The sequence below is a fragment of the Haliaeetus leucocephalus genome, unplaced genomic scaffold, assembly GCF_000737465.1.
Source record: "Haliaeetus leucocephalus isolate CR32 unplaced genomic scaffold, Haliaeetus_leucocephalus-4.0 Scaffold159, whole genome shotgun sequence".
NCBI lineage: Eukaryota > Metazoa > Chordata > Aves > Accipitriformes > Accipitridae > Haliaeetus > Haliaeetus leucocephalus.
Genome location: NW_010972595.1, coordinates 1,489,562 through 1,511,189, shown reverse-complemented (window position 1 = coordinate 1,511,189; position 21,628 = coordinate 1,489,562). Strand labels below are relative to the sequence as shown.

The window sequence follows — 21,628 nt, the reverse complement described above, 5'->3', positions numbered from 1 at the left end:
GCCCGCTGGCGGAGCGCGGCCTGGCGTGAGGGAGCCGAGTCACCGGCCGTGCCGGCGGGGGGGGGGGGGGGGGGCGGCGGGGGCCCTCTCTCTCCTCCCCGGTCCTCCGGTTCCTCGGAAAGGAGAGCGAGGGGCGCGGCCGGGCAGCGGGAGGGCGCCGTCGTGGGCGCCTCAGAGCGGCCGCGGCGAGGGGCCCTGCCGCTTCTGGCTGCCCGGGGAGGCCGGGCCGGGGGCAGGGCGGCCGGGCAGCGAGCCTGCCGCTGCTCCGCACGGCCAGCGTCGTGTGGGCCGCCCCTTGGAAGGGGGCTGCGGCTCCCTCTGCCCTGAGGGGTGCGCTGGCTTGGAGACCGCCCTGGGCGGCCACCCAGCGGCTTCCTGACCGGGAGGTGGCTGCGGGGCCTGGAAGTCTTTTTGTCTTTCCTCCCCACGCTTCGGGGTCTGTCGTAAGTTACCGTGTCCGTAGGTGTGCGAGTAGAGGCCAGATTACACCCCGTAGGGTCTGTGCTAGGCACCGAACTGGCTACTCTGCGGTACAGGAAATCACAAACGCAGGTTGGAAGGGTGCTTCAGCCCTGTTCTGGTTTTCCGTAGTAATGTGCCTAAAAATAACAAATCTTACTTAGTCACCACACCAAGCACGATAATTCTGAATAAGTGGTAGGAGCCAAGTTTACTGAGGAGTAGCATGCTGTTTATACAAAGCCCGTTTTGGGAAGATAACTGTTCTGTGAAGCGATACTGTTAACTAGTAATATTTAATAATTATCTAGTGCTTTTCGGTTTTTAAATTCTTTAGGAATTGCAGTATGCACAACGTGGCAGGCATCTTCTTTAAAAAGATAAAACTGATTATGGAAAGTGATGCAGTTAGGTGGAGTGACTCGTCAAGACAGTGTAGTCAATCATTGACACTGTGCCTTATCCCTGATCACATTTTCCTTTGATTCATTCTGCTTGTACCGATTTGCATCTAAAATGATTTTAAATACTTTATTAATCTAGTGTATGTCTTTTAAAGACACACATACTTGGGTTCAGAGCTGTAAATCCGAATGCTGCAGAATTGTGTGCATGTGAAGGGGCAAGTGAAACTAACTGAAATTGAAATTTGGCTTGAAAGCTTTTTTTGCCAGTCAAAAGCAAATAGGTGTGTTTATTATGATATGCATATGTTTACAGTATTACTGTATTTTGTAGGATAATTTATAGGAAATACCAGAGATTGTGATTTCTCTGAATCACAGAAGTGTAACTGTCATGAAAGCTGAACTGCATCCTTAGAGCAACTTACTTAGAAATTAAGTAGTTTCAGTCTTTGAACAGGTGGGGAAAAACTGCTTACAGACAGTGGGTAAAATCCTTTCTTCAGTGAAGTTAATAGAAAAAAAACCCCAACAAACCCCCAAAGCTTCCCCTCAGTTGTAAATTCAGCCTGTGATAGGTTTTTTGGTGTTTTTTTTTTTAAACTGCGTAGGTTAGTTATCAGATTTATCTTTTTATATCAACACCTCTAAGTTGCTTTATGAAGCATGATATAATGATCTCTGTAGAATCATTTATATAAAAGTTGAAAGCACAATGTCAACAAGACTTAAGGGGAGCAGCTGAGGAAACTGAGGTTGTTTAGCCTGGAGAAAAGGAGGCTGAGGGAAGACCTTATCGCTCTCTACAGCCACCTGAAAGGAGGTTGTAGCGAGGTGGGTGTCAGTCTCTTCTCCCAAGTAACAAGCAATAGGATGAGAGGAAACAGCCTCAAGTTGTGCCAGGGTAGGTTTAGACAGGATATTGGGAAAAATTTCTTCACCAAAAGGGTTGTCAAGCATTGGAACAGGCTGCCCAGGGAAGTGGTTGAGTTACCATCCCTGGAGGTATTTACAAGACATGTAGATGTGGCACTTAGGGACAGGGTTTAGTGGGACTTGGCAGTGTTGGGTTAATGGTTAGTCTCGATGATCTTAAAGGTTTTTTCCAATCTAAATGATTCCATGATTCTATAAAGGTTCACTTAGATCATTTGGATTATTTACATATAAAGTTATGCTGATGCTCAACACTTTGCAGCTGGACTTTGTCACAGAACACTTGGTTTATATCAACAAGTCACTTAAGTGCTTTGTGCATAATTTGCCTATCTATATGATAGATGTCCTACTCACCTACCCAAGGTGGTGTAAGTTTCCTTGGTATGGTTGAAGCTTCACAAGATTAACTGTGAAGGTGAAGGTTCCTCTTTAAATGTATAATGTGTTTGCACACAGGAGAAGCTTATAGGTTTTAGATATGTGTTTGACTAATAGTCTCTTCTGTTAATGTTTTCATTTGCTGACAGATACACAGTAGGAAATTGCAAGCTGTTGTTTTTGTTGATAGTTTCTCCTTATTACTTGTTTTTATTTATTTTCTTTCTCATCACTACTACTTTGCTATACATAGCAACAACAATTTTCATACTTAGACAGTAGGACATAAATGCTACCAAAGACTGGTAGCATCTTGCCAAGTGACAATTGGAGAGGTTACTTGTACTGCTGTTTTCAGTAGGTCCACAGAAATGGGCACCTGCCACTTTGCTAAGGACAGACATGTGTAACTCACTATAGTAAGGTTTTGTGTTTTTTAGATTGATACCAAACTTTTTTTAACACTGGCATTTTTGTTTTGCTTTTGTACTTAGAAAGCTCTCAAAAGATGGCAGAAAGCTGGTCTTTCTTGGATGCTTTTGAGCCTAACTTCAGACCTCTGGTAGTAATAGAGCTTGCAAAAGGCACCAAAGAAGAAACCTTAAAATGGTTCACTAAACGAATTGTGGACAAGAAAGCAAATGGAGGTGAGTACAGTATGACCTTCTGTAACACTTTTAAATCAAGTTGGCTGTCATCGTAATAAGAAGGCATAGAGAAAATTAGTTTTCAGGTAATTTGTGGTTTAACTATTGTTTAGCCAATCCCACTCCATTTTGCATTTTTGAAGTAGCTTAATTTTTTGTAAGAGTAGAGCTTCGTGCTGGTGTCATGAAAATATAACAGCTGAACCCTTTTAACCTTATTGGCTTAAGGTCACATGCCTCTTGAACTCTAGAATCCTTCCATTCTTGTGAAACCCTGATAACCTGTCTTTCAACATAGCTTTGATATCAGTTTTTATATTAATTGTCTAGAGCATGTTTCTTTTGTTGCTTATGGAATGTTGTAAGCCTTGCCAAAATGAAGATGCATGGCATCTACTATCCTGTCCACAAGACTTGCTACCACGTTGTAGAATGAAGTTAAATTAGCAGGAAGCGATTTAACTTGATAAATTAATGTTGGATTTCAGTTATCTTTTTGCTAGCTTGTAGGCTCTTACAAAGACAATATTTCATTACTTGTTTTAGTATACTTCCAGGAGTTGAAGTTAGGCAAATTAATTTGTAATTTCTTAGACTTTTTTTTTACTTTTTTTTTTTTTAGAAAGCCATTATTTATGGCTGTTTTAGCTTATATCTTATGGTCAGTAGTATTTCCGTGGCTATTGGATTTGTGACTACAAACTTGCTTTCAGGCCTCTGCTAGATAAATCAGATGTTTCTGTTTCTAAAGTCTAGTCTCCTTAAAGTGAGTGGGACTCTTTGCAGAAGCACTGGTTGCTTGCGTGATGTGAGCATTAGGGGAGTAGATCCAAACTGTCCCCGTTGTTCCAGTTCATTGTCTGTGAGTGCTTCCACAGAAACAGGTCTGAATCAGGGGTTGATCCTGCAAGATTCTAAACACCACACATCAGGTGCTGTTGAAGCCTTAATTCTTTGTGCCCTTAAAAGGATGCAGCTTCAGTGCTCCTGATAACTAGGTCCAGTATGATGGATGCTAAAATACTAGGGGTTTGAGATGTAATTTTTATGTATTTTCTTCCTTATTTTGCCTTTCTTTACTTTGAAGGTGCACAACTGCTGGTTAAACCATTGGTCACAGAAAGTGGAGATGAAAATATTTATCTAGTTGGAGCTTCCCACTTAAGGCTGTTGCTGGGAGCTGAAACTGTGGGTTTGGTGAAGGAATGTAATGATAACTCAATGAGAACTTTTACATACAGCAGTAGAAAAACTTTCAAAGATTTTGCAGGTAAGCAATTTTAAGGGTCTTTGTCATTGCAAAGTAGTGGCTAAAGATAGAAGTAATTACACTGCTAAATCTTTCATGGTCTTTCTATTCCTTGGAATGGTAACAGTGAACAGAAATAGGAAGAACAAGCCATGAAAAAAATTCTCATTTTTACCTATTGAAATTCAGATCATATAATGAAATTAATTTTTTTTCTTGCACATGGCTTTCACTTTTTGCTTGTGTTTTATTCTTTTGTATGCTCCAGATAGTCTCTTATTTTTATGAAATATTTTTGTTAAATTAAGAAAAAATAGTTGAAAAACATGAGTGCAGGATTAAAAATCAATATTGTGAATTAACATAACAGTTTAATTTCTGTGAGCCAGTTTTGAGGCTTATTATCTCATAATTAGCTGTAGAAAATAGAAACGTTTTTCTCTACTATATTTATACATCAAACAGAATTAAATAATTAAATAACACTACAGAGCATTCAGTGAAATTTGGGCATGATTAGCGAAATCATTCCTTTTCCTCTTCTATTTTGAGGGGGTGCCAACACATTAACATTTTCTTTTAAATATACTACCCGTAAGGTATTTAACCCCCTACAGTGGCAGAACTCATTTTGCTCTCCAGGTTAAATATTGGAGTTCCAGCTTAGTCTTGCTAATACTTTTCATGTGTCTGTTTTGGTGATGCCTTTCACCACATTTTCGTATAAAGGTTTTTGGGTCTGCCTGAAACAATAATAAAGTTGAGTTTTGTTGTTTGTTTGATGCTAGTTTATTCAACGCTGCTGCTGTGTGCAATAGATGCTGTGTGCAATAGCTGCTGCAGTGTCTTTTCTTTTGTGACTTTGCTTTCCTGAAATTAGGAAGCCTTGAGAAGAATTGTCAGTTGCAAAGGTGCCATTTCTGTTTCTTTCATGTGTTTACATTCTTAATGCTAATCTGACTGTCATTGCTAACAGATTCTGTAGTAGCAGCTGGAAGTCCAGCTACTGTAAATCTAAAAGATAATTTCTGCTGTATCTCCTGGTCTTTTTTCTTTTTTAAAACATTAATATAACTTTAATTTTGTCCAGATCTGATCAGAGGATAAAATAGTTGACCATGCTTAGATGAGGTGAAAAATGTGTCATCTACAAAAGAAACCCTGCAGCCTATGTTGTCTTACTAGTATTTCTAGTTCCCCAGTTTAACTGATATTATATTCTCATTCTTTGTATTAGAGATCTGTTGCTGTTTTAGCTTCTTTCTTAGTGTATTTAGGGCCATCCCTATAATTTCTTATTACTAAGGGGAAAAAAAAATAATCAATTGCTTATGTCAAGGAAATCAGACTCTATTTTCTTGATGGTAAATTGATGGGATTGACAATAGGTTTGTTGCTGTAGCTCTTCAAAATTTGGGATTTTTGGAAAGGTTTCTTATTGTTTTACCTTGTTTCTGTATTTTTATTAGAACTAATTGTCTCCAATGGCTTATCATTATGATGTATGAGCAATAAAGAGCAAGATACTGTGATATTTGGTGTGAAATCCTTATTGAAAAGGAGTTCTGTCCTGACATCTTACTGTTCTTCGTTATGAAAATACTTCAGGAACTCTATGGCAGAAAGGGTATGGAGATTCTGAGATTGGCAAATAGTGGATGCCTAAGTAAGAGTTTCAACAGGGCAAGAATATGTAGTACTTGCTGGTATACTATCCCAGCCTCCAGCAATTAGTACTTCAGGGTGTCTTTGTCTCTAGTGATTTGCTCTCTTAGTTCACCTGGGTAGTCAAAAATGCAGTGGCCAACATGTGTCAGTTAGCTAGTTAGAGAAAACTTCTTCCCAAGACATTTACTTTAAAAAGTGGTGGTTTTGCTAATGGACGTTTGTTGGCAGTAATTGTCACTTCCCCCTGATTCTGGTCATTTTTAATAGTTGTTTGCTGCCAGGGTTGTCTTCCTATGCTGCACAATTTCATACTACCTTCTTTTTGATTTAGATGACAATCACAATTTCCTTACAATGGCAGAATGTCAGTATATCGTCAAACATGAACTTGAAAATTTGAGAGCTAAAGATGAAAAAATGATCCCTGGATATCCTCAGGCAAAGCTGTATCCAGGAAAATCAATTGGTAAGCAATGTAGCTTGTTGCCTGTCACTCACTGCATTGATATAGGATGGTGTTCATGGTGAAAAAAACTTAATATTCCTGCAATGAAGAGGAATCCTTCAGGCATTAAAGTCCCACTATTTTTAATCAACTTTGTTTTCTCTTTGCTGCACAGTGATAGGACAAGAGGCAATGGATGCACAGTGCAACAAGAGAAATTCTCAATAGATATCCAGAAAATGTTTTTCACAATGAGGGTAATCAAACATTGGAACAGGGTTTTACAGAGATTGTGGTAACTCTGTCCTGGGAGCATTTGAGATCTTCACTAGACAAAGCCCTGAGCAGCCCAATTTAAGCTGGACCTACTTTGAGGAGGAAGTTGGACCAGATGACTTCCAGAGGGCCTTCCATCCTGAGTCTTTCTGTGATGCTGAGACTGTGGCCTTATGTTTTCAGTTGGATAATTTTCATGTATATTGATGTAATACATTATTTTTATAATTAGTACCAAAAATATTTGGTTTTAAAAAATTACATAATTATATACTTGGATTGTCTCTGTATAAAAATACTGGAATGAATAACAGTGTTGCAGAGCTATAAATTTCACAATATGAAGGAAGTTTTATTTCATTCATTTGATTTCATTTTTCCTCCTCTGCTTCAAGAGCTCTTCTTTTCATGGGAGAAAGAAGCAATGAGAGTTAGTGCTATTTTTATGGTAGCTGGAACTAGTTCATTGACAGAGATGCTACAGTTTCTTAGGAGAATTTATCTTAATATTTGTATGTCCTTTTAATAACAGTGTCTTTATTCATTAGTGTTGGTCATCAAAGAAGGAGATCTGTGCATATCAGTGGTTCAAGAAATGTAAATAAATGTAGCTGTCAGATGAGTTTACACCAGTAATTTTTTATATAGCTAAGGTATTTTCTAGTTATGTCAAGTTGATGCTAGTGGGAAATGGTAAAAAAACTATGACACAAACTTCCAGTGCCTCCCCTCTCCTGTTTTTGAATTTATTTTCTTTTTTAATATTTCCATGGTGTGTAGCTTTGTGGGAAAAGTTACAATGGCATTTCAGTTTCTGACCTGTAGCGCTTTTTGTTACTGAAGCTGCAAATGATTATATAGCAAACCTATGGAATAGTTAATAGATGTAAAAAGGTTACTCTTTTTCCACTGGACAGCATAGTCTTTGTAGGAATAGGTAGAACTGCTCTCTATAATGAGTAATTTTTAACTAACATGCAGACAATTTATTTATTTTTAGGTTTTAAATGCGAGATTTATTTGAAGGGAACTGTAGGCTTGCTAAGTGCATAATGTAACCTATTTGTTGATATTAACTTCACTGTCCTTTGAAGGAGTACTGGGTACTTTTTTTTTTTTCTTCTAGTGAGAAGATTATTGACCAGTGGTATTCTAGTTCAGATTTTCCCACTGCATGATAGAGAAGAGTTGAAAAAGCTCCGTCAGAGTTGGTATGGCCGAGTGAAAGTTGGCTATCAACCTTTAGGTATGTGAACACTTAACTCCACTATAAATAAAGTGCAGGGTTTCTTCTGGAGAAGTTTTCTCTTTGGTTTGTGTGAGAAGACCAAGGGTGCTTCCTAACTTCTACTCCAGCATTTAGCCTCTGTAGAAGTGAAACTCCTGTGTGGAAGGTAAGTATTGTACCAAGAAATCTGTGGTTTCGCTAAGAGTTTACCTTTTCACATCCCCAATTATCCATTGCAGTTCACGTCCTCTAACATTACCTTTCTGCCCAAGTTGCTTTGTTGGCCACTGTGAACCAAAGTCCTTGTTTTACCCAGCCTTGCTTTTACTGGTCTTGGAATCAACAGAGTGGCATCCACATTTCTAGACTTCTTGATAGGCACAGCGGAGGTCTCTTCATTGACTTCTCTTTGGTTCTAAGATGGCTGTAGGGTAATCTTTTGCTATAATGACTAGCAGTACAACTGTTCTGAAGTGAAGTGTTGGATGTGCAGGCTGCTGTTTCTTGATTTTCTTTCTTGTGGCTGCAGGAGTTCTGTATATAGGATTTTGGTCATAGTTTCCAAGTTGGAGCTGGGGGGCAGTTCAAAGGCTCAGCATTTGCACTGTGATGATCTAGCATGGAGTCTTGAAATTAGACCATTGCTGTTTTACCAGCTGGGCAAGTTTTACCTCTTCCAGCATTTCCTGTGTAACCTCCTGATACGGTTCAAGACTTGAGAAATTGGTGGCTTAGAGTCTGCAGATTCAGTGTCTGCAAACTTCCATGTAACAACAGTCTGCACATCACAAATTCTCCCTACCCATCAATGAAGCAGTAATGGACCAAGCCAAGACTGTTTTCTCAAACTGACTCTTGACAGGGAAGTTCCTCAATGTCTGGAATTTCCAAAGCTGTTTTGAGTTGTAGGCATGTCAAAAGTGTGTTTACAACTGTTTGTTTTAAATTCATTCTCTGTATGAAGACTGTATGTTGTTGCATGCCAGGGTCACTTGAGTATATTTTACACACTGAATAAGCTTAAAATGAAAATAATTTTTAGTCTGGCAATGTGGAAAGTTAATTTCTGGATTCTAAACTGGTAAATTTTACTTAAAAATAAGAAACATTTGGAAGTTTGCCTGATTATTAATCTCTGGGTCTTGAGATTCCTTCCTGAGCTACAGGAAGTTAAAGATCTGGCTCAGTAATGCCTGCCTCCAGAGTATTGTATTAGGGGTGTGCTTGTCTTCCTGTGTGCTTATCTTTTGTTTATGCAGGAGAGGGGTTTTTTTTTGACTGAGATTGAGTGCACATAAAATTTCAAAGTAAATCCCAGGAACCCTGTTATGTATGTATTAATTTAGGGTTGTCTTTCACATTGTGTGTTTGGAGTGTGAAATGTTGCTAATGACCTACATTTGAACTTGTTAATAAATTTTTGATTGAGAGGTAGGTTGGAGTGCCAATTCTTCTGTTTGCCTTTTCTTCTTGCTTTCAGAAACTTACCTGATTGGCAATTGTGATCTTCTGCTGTAGTGTTTTGTAAACCATAAGCTGTAAGAATATTATGGTATTGTACATGAGGTTTTGATGTGCTAGTCTATTATGGACAGTACATTTACAGTGTCAGTTTAGAGGTCATGATGTCATGACTGTTTCGTTAAGCTGGTGAATACATGACAGTGGCATACAAGCAATCTGGTCTTCCAAGCAGGCAAAGATAAAACAGATTTCAGCATTCTAAACTCAGGTTTGCTAGGCATTTCTATAATTTATTATGTGGTGCCATTTCTAGATAATGTTGAATAATAGTCCTACATTTTTTTGTTAGTAGTAAGATAAGTGAGATCTTGTATTCCTTGGAGGTAATACATCTGTCATGAAATACATCCATTAGTAGTGCATTTTTCAAGTCTTCATAACACCTGAGCAGACAACCTTGGTGAGTACAGCAGGTGTGTATTTCATGTATCAGTTGTCTGCTGAAGGGAATGTCTCAGTTTGGGTGTGCTGCCTGACATGTTTAAGATTTAAGATTTCAATATACCTTTCCATCTATTCCTTTAGTTCCTTGAGGGCTGGCAAAGCACAACTAGTCCTTTTTGGCCCTGAGCAGGCTGAAACAAATTTGTTTCCCAGGTGTACATATGCCAGCGAGAAGCTTCAGAAGTTAGGTGTCACTTGCTGTTAAAGTTTGGTTTTTATTATACCAAATGTTTTCTGTGCCATCCTAGCCATTCATTGATATAATAGATTCTGTTTTCAAGAATGCTAGTGTGTTCGTGTTTGTCTCCCCTGCCCGCCCCCAATATCTGATGTTGATATGTTAAGTATTGAGATATTTGACTTCCCTACCATCTGAATATATGTATATATGTTTGTGTGTGTGTATATATATATATAACAACAAAAAAAATTCAAATAGCCTTCTGAGTTTTCGGAACATTGGAGAAGGAAGAACAAAAAAGCAATAATGTTCATTGTGTTATTTAGAAAAAAAATTGGGGCCAAGAGATTCATGTAAAGTCAAGTTTGATATTATACTGACATCTAAGTTAAGTGTAGTCTTAATTGATTCTTTTTTCTCTGCAGATGAGATACGGTGCTACTTCGGTGAAACCATTGCTCTCTACTTTGGCTTCTTAGAGTACTTCACATTTGCTTTGATTCCAATGGCTGTCATTGGGATTCCTTATTATGTGTTTGCATGGGAAGACTATGACAAATATGTGATGTTTGCCACATTCAATCTGCTCTGGTCCACTGTGATACTGGAAGTTTGGAAGCGGATTTGTGCCATCATGACATACCGTTGGGGGACGCTGTTGATGAAACGACAGTTTGAAGAACCGAGATCAGGCTTCCATGGTGTCCTGGGTATCAATCCTGTCACTGGGAGGGAGGAACCAGTGTACTCAAGTATTAAGAGGCAGATACGGATTTATCTGGTGTCCTTGCCATTTGTGTGCCTTTGCCTCTACTTCTCACTGTATGTGATGATGATTTACTTTGACTTGGAACAGTGGGCTCTGGATTATCATGAAGAGAATGAGTCTAACTTCAGCAACTTGATGCTGTTTGTGCCTAGTATCATATATGCTGTTGTGATTGAAATTATGAACCGTATCTATCGGTATGCTGCTGAATTCTTAACATCATGGGGTAAGAAAGTTGTTTATTCTTCCTTTTTAAAGTTAGAATTGCAGATGTTTAGAATTTGCTTATTTGTACAATATGTTACTGTGAGTTCTTGTTCTATGGAATGGAATGCTAAAGAAATTTCCTGAAGTAGATTTTTACCGTGGGGTAAAAGAGATGGCCATTTTAACTTCTTACATTTATTTTGAGTGTTCTCAGACTGCAATTTCACATTTGGTTTAATTTGGTCTAGCATGCCATCAGAAGGGGTGATCCTGCCTTCCTCCTCAGCCTCTCTACGCCTTTGGTGCAGAGTCCCCCTTCCCTGATTTAGCTCTTTGTTTGGCTATATCAGCCATAGTGCTGGCAAAAGGGATGAGCTGAGATTATCAGGATGGGACCTCAGAGGTGGATGGCAGGAGGGACTGTCCTGGCCGGTTGTACCCACAACCTGGGTTTGCTGGGTACATCTTAGTCTACTGATGTATCTATGCAGAGGACGGAGGCACTGAGATAAGGAACAAAATTGAAAAACACCAGCTAAATGTCATATGAGAGTGTTTGTGTATGCTATATATGTAAGAAAGACTGAGATTTCACATCCTTATCAAAATAGTTTCCTGTGGGCACTCACAGAAGAGGAAGAATGTTACAATAGATTGCCTTTTTTTCCCTTGTGTGTGTGACTTATTTAAGAGATTGGGCCTTATGTTTTGTAACCTAACATAAGGATATTGAAATGTCAGTATTTATTTTGAATTTTAGCATTTCTACAGACATGTGCAGTTGCTTTCAGACAAAATTAATAGATGAAGCTAATGGGGAGTTAACTGGTTTGTGTAGCTCAATATGGCATACATTTACAGGACAGAATCCAGTTACTAAAGCTGGAGACCCAGAAAATTAACCTAAGACAGATTAAGCAAAATGGAGATTGATGCAGAAGACAGAATAAAAAGATGTGTTGAAGTGAGGATTGGTTATGCATGCCAAAATGATTTGCTCAGCAAATTCAACTTGACAGCAGCAATAGTAAAAGCAAGCAATTTCTTGATTTGTTTATGACTGTTCAAGGATTTTAATTAAATAATGACTTTTAAATTCACATCTAGGTTTCAATTGACTGTTTTGTTTCATTTTTTTTCACTGTACTGCAAGAAAAAGCCTTTATGCAAAATGCCCAGTTGTATTGATCAGGTAGACTAAAATGTCTTTAACAGGTAACCCAAGTTTTTTTAATCCAGTTTTTTTTGTTTGTTTTAAGCTGGTGTTTCATGTTCAGCAGCAAAGGCATTTATGTAACTCACTACACTGATAGCTTGTGCCTTTTCTGTGCTATCCAATGTGATTATGCTGCCATGCTGTGAACAGGATGAAGAGCTCAGCTGGCTGTCCTACGTCACCTCCCACCTGGCATATTTTCAGCTAATATCTGACTTTAACAGCTAAACTGACAAAACATAGGAAACAATCTGGGGCGTTTTTAAGCACAGCTTTTGCACCCATTTATCATGAGAACTGATCATTTAGTGAAAGCTGAAAGTAAAAATTACATTCAGTCACTTGAGTGCACCTTCCATGTGTCAGGCCCAACTTCATGTCCCTGTCAGAGTAGAACTCTGCTGTTTTGTCCTGAGCAAGGTCCATAGGTGATGGTGTCTCCTTTCAGCCTTGTTGACACAGCTCCTGCTAGTGTGCTGCCTTCTCAGTTACTGCTTAGCCAGGGCTTTAAAGGTACAATCTGACAAAATAGCAAAAAGAAATGGGAAATCACCCATTCACTTCCCTTTCCTCCTCCCTAGTAACCAACATTCCTCACACATCAGCTTCTGACAGTTTATCTTGAATGAACTGAAAATCTTAATTATAGAATGAGTAATGCATCTGTTGAACTTCATGTACTCTAGTCTTGCTTTAGAGCTTAGGGTCTGATCTAAATTTCTTGGAGATGAATGGGAATATTTCTGTGAGCATTTACTGGTTTTCAATCAAATCTGGTATTGTTATTTTTCGTGATGTATTCCAATTAGTTTTGCATTTGTTTTCAGCCAAAGAAAAATCAATAACTAAGCACGTTTTATTAAGTGTTAAGAATGATGGATGGTTTTTCTGTTATAAAACAGCTCTTCTGAGAAAGAATGATGTAAAAGGAAAAACCTTTGCAGTAGAAAAAATACTGGATTTGTAGCCGAAAATATGTATGTCAATATTGTGCATCAGATTAGCCTCGTAGGTTAAGTGACGTACTGGCACAGTATAAATTCTTTTTGCCATAAGGCGTTGGAGGAACTATTCCCCATAAACTATTAGCTAAATAATTTCTAAGTGGAGGACAAATGTCTGTTTACTCTTTGTATAACAATGTCTGTTACATGGTAAGTGCTTCTGCTGTTTACTAATCAATAATTCTGTTGGTATTTTAGAAAATCACAGGCTGGAATCTTCTTATCAGAATCATTTAATTCTGAAGGTTTTAGTGGTAAGTATGTACTATAAGCAGCTTTTAAGATTATTTAAAAAGAGAACTTGTCATGTGTTCTATTGCTGCTTTACTAGCATTACGTTGCTGACCTACAGTTTTGTTCAAGGCCAAATACTCGCACAAATATCAGAGTAAACAGTATTTCTGTTGTGGTTCCAGTAACTGCTAGACTGTTTTAGATGCCTTTTTTTATAGTGGAGAGTTGGGTTTGTTTGTATTGATTTGTTCTTTCATTAGGATTCTGTATATGTAAGTTTTTCCTGTCTTTAGCTGGGAACTATTGCTTTCACTTTTTGCAAGACTTTATGGTAAACTGTATTTTAAAAAGTTCTTGTATTAACTTCCACCTGTACTAATATTCAGACAACCAGTCAGGAGGCTGGAGATACATGTCCATCAATATACTCCTATGCTGTTTCTAGTATATACTGATCTATTTACTTTGTGGCTCTGAACAAGTAGCTTTTGTGTGTGCATGTATGTTTGGTTGCTCTTTCAGGTGTATATCCAGATGCAACACTGATTCTAAGGAACTGTACTGTAAATCCTGAGTTCCCATATAAGATCTTCAGTAAAAGCAGTTTTAATGATTGGCTGATTTTGAGACTTAATCTTGTTTCCTTTTTGAAAAGATTGTTTAAGTCTCTTCCAGAGTTCATGTTTTTTTTTATTTTATTTTTCTCAGCATGCCTTTTTTTTAATCTGCTTGTTATTCTTCTGTTACTGGTAACCTCTAGAGCTAAAACTCTTGTACGTATCATTTATAGCTTTGTCTCTGCCTTTCTCAAAAAAATACTGCCATCTCTTTTTCTCCATAGGAAATTTATATAAAATAATTTAAAAAATTACAAAATGTCAAATGTAAGTGTCCCCCCCCAATTTTCACTTTCACCCTATGAGTGGCTCTCTGCACTCCCAGTATTATTTATGTTGTCCAGGAGCTCCAAAAAAGGAGCTTCAGCACTGACGGCAAGTAGGAAGCTTCAGAGCTTGATTACATTTTTTCAGGTAGCATACTGTGATTATGTCTCATTTTAGAAGTAGGGAGTATTTCTCTTGGTCATAAAACCTCTTGAATTGATTAAACCTAAAGCTCAACTAATACTGAGGAACAGTGGGACATATTGAGAGAGATGTCATCCAACACTTATATTTTGATAAAGTATTTCTTTGGGGGGAAAAAAAAAATCATTACCCTAAATTAAGATCAATACGTCCCTTTTATTGCATTACCTATGGGGAAACTGCCAAAAGATGAAAGTTAAGTAGAAGGCGATGTGTTTTTCATGTCCACATTTCATAACTGAATTGTAGTTCTCTTTGTATAACATGCTTTAGGAAAGTATTAAGCTTGTCAAATGAAAATCTGAATCAGACCAATATTGAAAATGAGGTTTTTCTGACCTAAGTTTTAAAAATGGTAAAGAAAATTTTAATGAACAGTTGTGTGGGTCAATGTAACTGTTAAGTTAGATGATATTCTGCATTTGAACACTTGCTTGAGTACTAATAACAAATATTTTTATTTGCAGTTCAACTTCTTAAATTGTTTTGCATCTCTCTTCTACATTGCTTTTGTGCTGTTTGATATGAAGCTTTTGAGACAGGTGAGTTGCAAGGACATCTTAAGAATGTTGATGAATCTAGGAAAACAAAGGATTGATTGAAACAGGACTTTAGTTTTTAATAATTTTTCTGAAATATTAAATTGACAATGAATATATTTAATACATTTTCTTGGAAATCCAGCTTCTGTATTTCAGTTCCTATAGCACAGCTGCAGAATCGTGACAAGAGTGGAGCAATTCTTTCCCTCCGTATAAATGAGGAACTGTTTTCAAATAAATTGATTATTCCCTCCCGGAGATGAGACTGGAAAATTCTTTTCCTCCTTTCCTTTATGTTAGAAAATGGTTTTCTCTGTAGTATTCTTAATGAGAGGCTCTTGAGGATAGGACCATGATTAAGTTTATGAGTACAATGAGGAGCTGAGAATAAATGAAAGCAAAAATAATTTGTAGTTGGTATTTTAAATCAGCTTTCTGTTGTTAACATCCTTTGCACTCAAATGCATGAAAATTGGGTATAAGGAAAATATTTTTGCTTTAAATATAATGAACAAAATATCAAGAACTTCAACTCAAGCTCTCTGTTCTAGAGAGATCTCTAGCGAAACACTTGTCCTATCTGGTATAGGTATGTCATTTGTGACATTTTGTATACTTTAAGGTAAAAGTAAGAAGAAGAAAAAATAGAAAAAAGTTCATTGTTTAGCTCTGTGGTTGGTGTTGGCATATGTTAAGTTTGTATCTTTACCCTTCACTGGACTTTGCGTACTGTCTCCAAGATACATCCAGATTTACAACATATTTAGACATCTAACTCCTCTTTTGTCCTTTTCAGCACATAGCAAAGAATGGGAACTAGAGCACCTATACTTTTCATACACTATTGCTAGTTTTGTTAGGCTGGCCTTCTTTTGTCATAGTATAACAACTTACAGTGTTACTAGAACGCACAAAATTGGAAATGATCATAGGTTTACCACAGTTCTATTAATATTTTTTCTTTTTTTTTTTTTTTTTTTAAACTTAAGAGCTTGGCCACTTTGCTGATAACGTCGCAGATCCTTAATCAGTTTGCAGAATCCTTGCTTCCTTACTGGCTCCAAAAAAGACATAAGAAGAGGATGAAGAAAAGCATATCTTCTCTGAAAACAGATACGGACCTGTCATTAGTCGAACAAGTCAACTTGGAGAAAGAAATGGGCACCTATTTTGTAGGTTTTACTACTGTAAAAGAGTTAAAAAGTTTTTTGGGCTGCAGTTGACAGAGATATGAGCCAGTGCAACCGAAAATATTTCTGGCTGTCTGGCCTGGCAGCTTATTTCCGGCTTCGTCAGTTTTGTTGGTAGTGTTTTTACAGCTATATGGTGCACTGGGTCAAGAAGCTGGTGCAGTGCAGGATCCCAGTTACACCAGAACAAAAGGGTAGGAATGAACAGCGGAACCTGGAGCTACCTAACCCTGTATGACTGGGAGAAGTACTTGTGTAATATGCCCTTAATCTCCAAGGGTAGCCTGAAGGCTGTCAGGATGAGGAGCCTTGCATAGGGAAGGTGGAGGCTGTTTCTGTTTTAGTTTGTTTTTGCAGTGATGCTAGTTTAAACTGTCAATTAAACTATAGCCTGAGAGAGTGTGCTCGTGTCTGGGTGGGGCCAGAAATCGAGAGGGCAGAAGAGACCAACTCTTCAAACCAATACTACTGCTGGAAGCTCTTGCTTCTTGAAACTACAGCTTTGGCATTTGCTGTCTTCCTAGTTCTATTCCTGACCACCTCCTACCCAGTACAATTTCTAATTGTATTTAACGGACTTCATGCAGTTCATTACTTGCAGCTCTAAAGGAATTGACAAAGCAGACATCAGTGTGTATGTTAAGGCCTTACAGCCTGGCTGACAACTTGATCAGATGCTGCAAGCATAGTCACAAGAGTTTTAATAGTGTATGATTTATACTTTTACATAATAAGAATTATATGTAAACAGTGTCCCTTTTATGTAAAAGGTAGAGGATAGCAGTTTGAGATTTGATACTAATACCGTATCAGATTCCTCTCTTCCTGCATAAAGTGCCATGAAATGGGAAGAGGAAAAAGAAATACTGCCTTTGCAATTGAGAAACTGTACAAATGGTAATACTTGCGTTCCTCTGGGAAGGTTGGTATTTCTCACATTTTATATGGAGGGAGATAGATTTAGCGAGCATGTCTATCGTACAATGGAGAACACAGAAATCCCCAAGTTAGTGTCTGAACTGGTAAATCAGCACAGTCCAGCACTGTGCCTGCAAATAGGCCAGCACAGCTCCAAAAGCTGTATATCGTCATCAGGCATTGATATACCTGACCAAATAAGCTCTACCTTTTAGACCTGAGCTGACTTCTGATTCTCGGCTGGCACATACAAAGCCATTGTGGTGTCTTTGAGTCACATTGCCCAGTGCTTCTTGTGCAGAGCTGGATAAATGTATCTGCATCTGTTCTACTGTTCTGCCCTGAATAATTTTCCATGGGGACCCAACAGGTTAATTACAGAGTTAGGACTTTGCCTTGGGAGCTGTCCACTGCTAGCCTCAGTTTCAGTTCAAGGTACTGTCTACTCAAGGCCTTAATTTTATTTTCACTCTGAAGATTTTAATTGTACTGTGTTGGTTAATATGCGATATTAGACCACTGATTTGTTTGCAAGCAGTAAGCTGTCAGCCGGGAAGAGTATTTCTAAAATTAAATCTGTCACAAGGGGGAAGCATTTGACTATGTTTAGTAACTGAGGAGTTTAGCAGGAGTCTTGACAGAATTCTGCATTTGAGACTCTTGTTTTCCTTCCTTCACTTACTCTTTAACATTTAATTATCTTTTTTGTTTGTCTTCTTTCTCACTCACTTTTCAAATCTCCAGCCCTTGAACCGGTTTAAGATGTAAAAACATCCTGCAATAATTGGTTTGTTTTTTTTTCTTTTAAATTTCTGCTTGTCTCCTTTAGTTCATTTTCTCCCTGAATTTCTTTGTTGATTCTGTTTCCTTGATGCCATAGTTCATGTGCTGCTCTTGTGGCTGACAATGGCATACTTTGAAATTTCTTTAACATTGTATCAGACTCCTGTTTTCCTGCACAAAGTGTCACAAATTGAGTAGGAGAAAAATAAATACTCCTTTTCTTTCCATACTCTGCTATTCTAAAAGTCAATAGGTATTGGGCAAGGAAATGAGAAGAAAGGTGTGAGGAAGCAGTGGGAATACTATGCAGTTACCGGAAGCAAGAGCATAAAAGGAAGCATTGCTCCCTGCCTGCAACAGTTGTCTGAGAAAGTGATAGCAGGGACAAATATGTGACTGCCAGTCCAGTGAGTGATCCTGCACAAACGTCCCTAACAAAGACCTTACTAAAATTCAGAGTTCATACAAAATGTTTCTATGGAAAAATCTCGTGGTTTTAAAAGTTGGGTAGCTCCTCATGGTCTGGCCTGGAGATCTGTTTGTCACACCCAGCTGTACTGCGCAACTTTATAATGAGCTTAAGTGAAAAATGCAGCTAATGACCACCCCAGGTTGATTTCTGAGCTTGCAGACTTCCACTGTCTCTCTCTGTTGGCTGGAAAGAAAAGCACTAGGTGCTGGAGAGGGCAGTCAGTTTAATCTTTTTTTGCTGATTATAACTGTTAGAGAACCACGTGCCTGATGCATGGAGCCAAAACCAATTTTATGTGGTTCCTGTAATAATCTCAGTTACTGTCAAGTCTTTATTATTTCATTTTTGAGAGGCAATATGTGGGTCTGGGTGAATACAAGATAGCTAGATCAGAGTTTAACTTGGTGGTGGTATTTCACCATGCTTTGTTTAGTGAACAGTTTTTCTTTAAAAATGGTTGGTTTTGTTCTTTACTTTCATAAATAATTGCTGCAATCATAGAAGACTTATTAATACTACAAAACTAATATGCAGATATATATGATAACCTACATGTGAATACTTAATCAGCATTTAAGTACCCACGTTCTTGATTTGAAGATCAGGTGATAGATTTGTTGTGGATTTGCCAAAATAGGGCTTTTTGTTTGCATTAATTGTTCCTTTCAAGTGTCAGTGCTGCATTTTGTGATTTCAGCCTTCAAGTGGGCCACTAATTCTGCCTTACCTGTTATGAAATAAACAAGCAGAAATACCAGAAAAGAGTTGCCTATTTACCAACCTACCTTTCTGGTTAGGTCTTTCATGGACAGTCTGAAATATGAGGACTTTTCTTGTCACAATGCTCTTAGGAGAATGTTCTGCCAGTTAAAATGCATGGTGCTGTTTTCTTGTCCCCCACTGTTCCTTCTGCAATTGTTTCACTGAGATAGTCAGGAACTCAAATGGGATGAATGTGTTTATACAATTACTTCATGTAATAAGGGTAAGAAGTGTGACTTGCAGAAAATGCATTAGGCGAAGGGAAAAACCTTGGACTCCCCTTATGAAGAAGTTTTGAGTAATTGAATAATTCCAAATTAACTAGCTGTGGTTTTGTTGTTGTTTTCTATCACCAGTCATTCCCAAACAACTGATATGGGATGAGGAAGCTTGGTTACAACTGTATTGTTAATTCTGTGTTTCTTCATATATTTTTTTTTGTGTATTGAAGTTGTTCTTATTTTTGCTCTTTCAGGGTACTTTTGATGATTACCTGGAGTTGTTCTTACAGTTTGGCTATGTGAGTCTTTTCTCATGTGTTTATCCATTGGCAGCTGTCTTTGCAGTGTTGAACAACATCACAGAGATATATTCTGATGCCTTAAAGATGTGTAGAGTTTACAAGCGTCCATTTGCAGAACCCACAGCAAATATTGGCGTTTGGCAGGTAATTTTTGTGTCTCTTAATTTGTTTTAAAAGAGCTTTCAACAAATTTATTTAAGCTGTGTGTTTGACCCACCGGGCACTTTGAAGTTTAGTAGGTACTTTGTTCTCTTCAATGCCTTAGGATAGTGTCTATCCAACTGTATATCCAAGTGATTTTCTTGTGGAGTTTTTGACCGCGTCTTTCAGTTGCCTTTAAAAAGAAAACAAATCCTTCCTTTAGTTCTTTTATATGTATGTATTGTAGTCCTTTTGCAACTGCAACAAAGCAAAGCTGCCAGATACTGCCCAGTACTCTTTACAGCCAGCGTATTTTAGAAATGGTAGTATCTGATGCAATCTCAGAAGTGTGGAGCTCAGCAAGGGTTTAAAAAAAAATTGAAGAGTGATAGGTGAGTACTTGGATTCCCAGGACATGCTTGGCTGTGTGCCCTTGTGATTTGTTAAGGGAGAAGCTGCTGCCCCAGCATTCACACACCAATCAAGGAGTTGCACACACACTAAATGAGACTTTACCTGCTAGGACCAGAGTCCCTTTGCAGTGGGCAACTCCAGTGAGCCAACGGGTGCCCCTTTTGACCCCTCACACACACACGTTCACCCTTGGGTGCTGCTTTTTCCCTCAGGCTCAACCCTAGGTTCCCCAAAGCAGAATCTAATCAAGGCCTTCAAAATAAAAAGCGTAATTTATTCTATGGTGCACAGATTTAGACAGCTCAAGCTGGGTGCCTCTGCAGAGAGGCTCCAAACTAAAATTCCTGGGCAATTATGCCCTTACAATCTAACTTGCTGCCCCTCACACCATAGTCTGATCCAGTAGTAATATTCGGGTCTGGGGTTGTCTTCTCTCATTGGGTCCTTTTTCTCTCCTCTGGGCAGGTTCTTTCTCTTTCAGGTTTTTTAGGCTAGTAGTTACTATGTCTCCTTTTCCTGGCTCAAACTGGCTCTGAGGCTTTCTGAATCTTCTTATTCCTCCAATCAGAGAATAGGTCAATGTTAAGCAAAAGCCTTAAGCAAGCTGGGAGTTCTGCTTTATCATGAAGGTCTACATTTAAGCCGCTAAACAAAGTCCTTAAAGCCCTCCAAAACATATTAACAGCCTCTATAATTTATATACATTGCTGTGGTATTATAGCCTCACAATCTTATCCCGTTATTGTGATGTGCTGTTTGAGTCTCATTCAAGTGTGGTCCATGTGTTCATGTAGCTCATCTTTGCCACCTTCCACAACAGATTACTGGTACTCAAGCTGACTAATTTTAAAATAACCTGGATCTGTGAGCAGGAGCTGGACCTTTCTGCACAGCCTGAACATTGTGGTCTATCTAAACAATTTCATGCTAGTTGTACTGGGTTAAAGATTTTCTGTCGTCAGTTGTTTGCCAATGCAACCATGCTAGCATCAGCTAGTTCGGAGTGTGCTGAGTATGCTGCATCAGTGAACCGATTCTGACCAAAAATAAGCCCTGTAAAACCCTTCCAAAACCAGAGTGTTTTCTGAAAAGAAGGAAGGCTATTAAGTCGCATCTAGAGACTTTAGCATTCTGTAACAGCAGTAGCCTGATAAGGAATGTGAGGTAGGTTAGAGAAAATTTCTGTGGGATGACCCATATTCTAGTTTTATTTAACAACATTTCTAATGATATTTAATGGAGGCAAAGGGCACAATGAGATAGTGGATTGTTTAATTTGGAGGGATTGTAAATGTTGGTACCAAATGAAACAAATGGGAGATGAGAAAGGAAATCAGGAAACCTCAAATGAAACATCCTGTAAAAACATGCAAACCAAGTATTCTGAGCAATGTTCATTAGACATGTACATAGGTATTAATGAAATGAACTTATAGGAGAAGTCTTTTACTATTAGATCATTAAAAATGTGTAAATTATAGTCTGATTACGTTTTAACATTTAATTCATCTTCTTGGTCCTAA

General features: G+C 38.2%; 1 protein-coding gene across 1 annotated transcript in view; it reads left to right on the top strand.

Moving 5' to 3' along the window:
* Positions 1 to 2,680: 2,680 nt before the first annotated feature.
* Positions 2,681 to 21,628, top strand: part of ANO10 (anoctamin 10) — a 128,762-nt gene continuing 109,814 nt past the window's right edge. Inside the window, exons 1-9 of the mRNA XM_010562398.1 lie at positions 2,681 to 2,827; positions 3,915 to 4,097; positions 6,076 to 6,210; positions 7,592 to 7,711; positions 10,268 to 10,837; positions 13,237 to 13,292; positions 14,828 to 14,902; positions 15,892 to 16,074; positions 19,503 to 19,694. Coding sequence (XP_010560700.1) covers positions 2,689 to 2,827; positions 3,915 to 4,097; positions 6,076 to 6,210; positions 7,592 to 7,711; positions 10,268 to 10,837; positions 13,237 to 13,292; positions 14,828 to 14,902; positions 15,892 to 16,074; positions 19,503 to 19,694 — 1,653 coding nt within the window. The 5' untranslated portion in view covers positions 2,681 to 2,688. The remainder of the gene's footprint in view (positions 2,828 to 3,914; positions 4,098 to 6,075; positions 6,211 to 7,591; positions 7,712 to 10,267; positions 10,838 to 13,236; positions 13,293 to 14,827; positions 14,903 to 15,891; positions 16,075 to 19,502; positions 19,695 to 21,628) is intronic.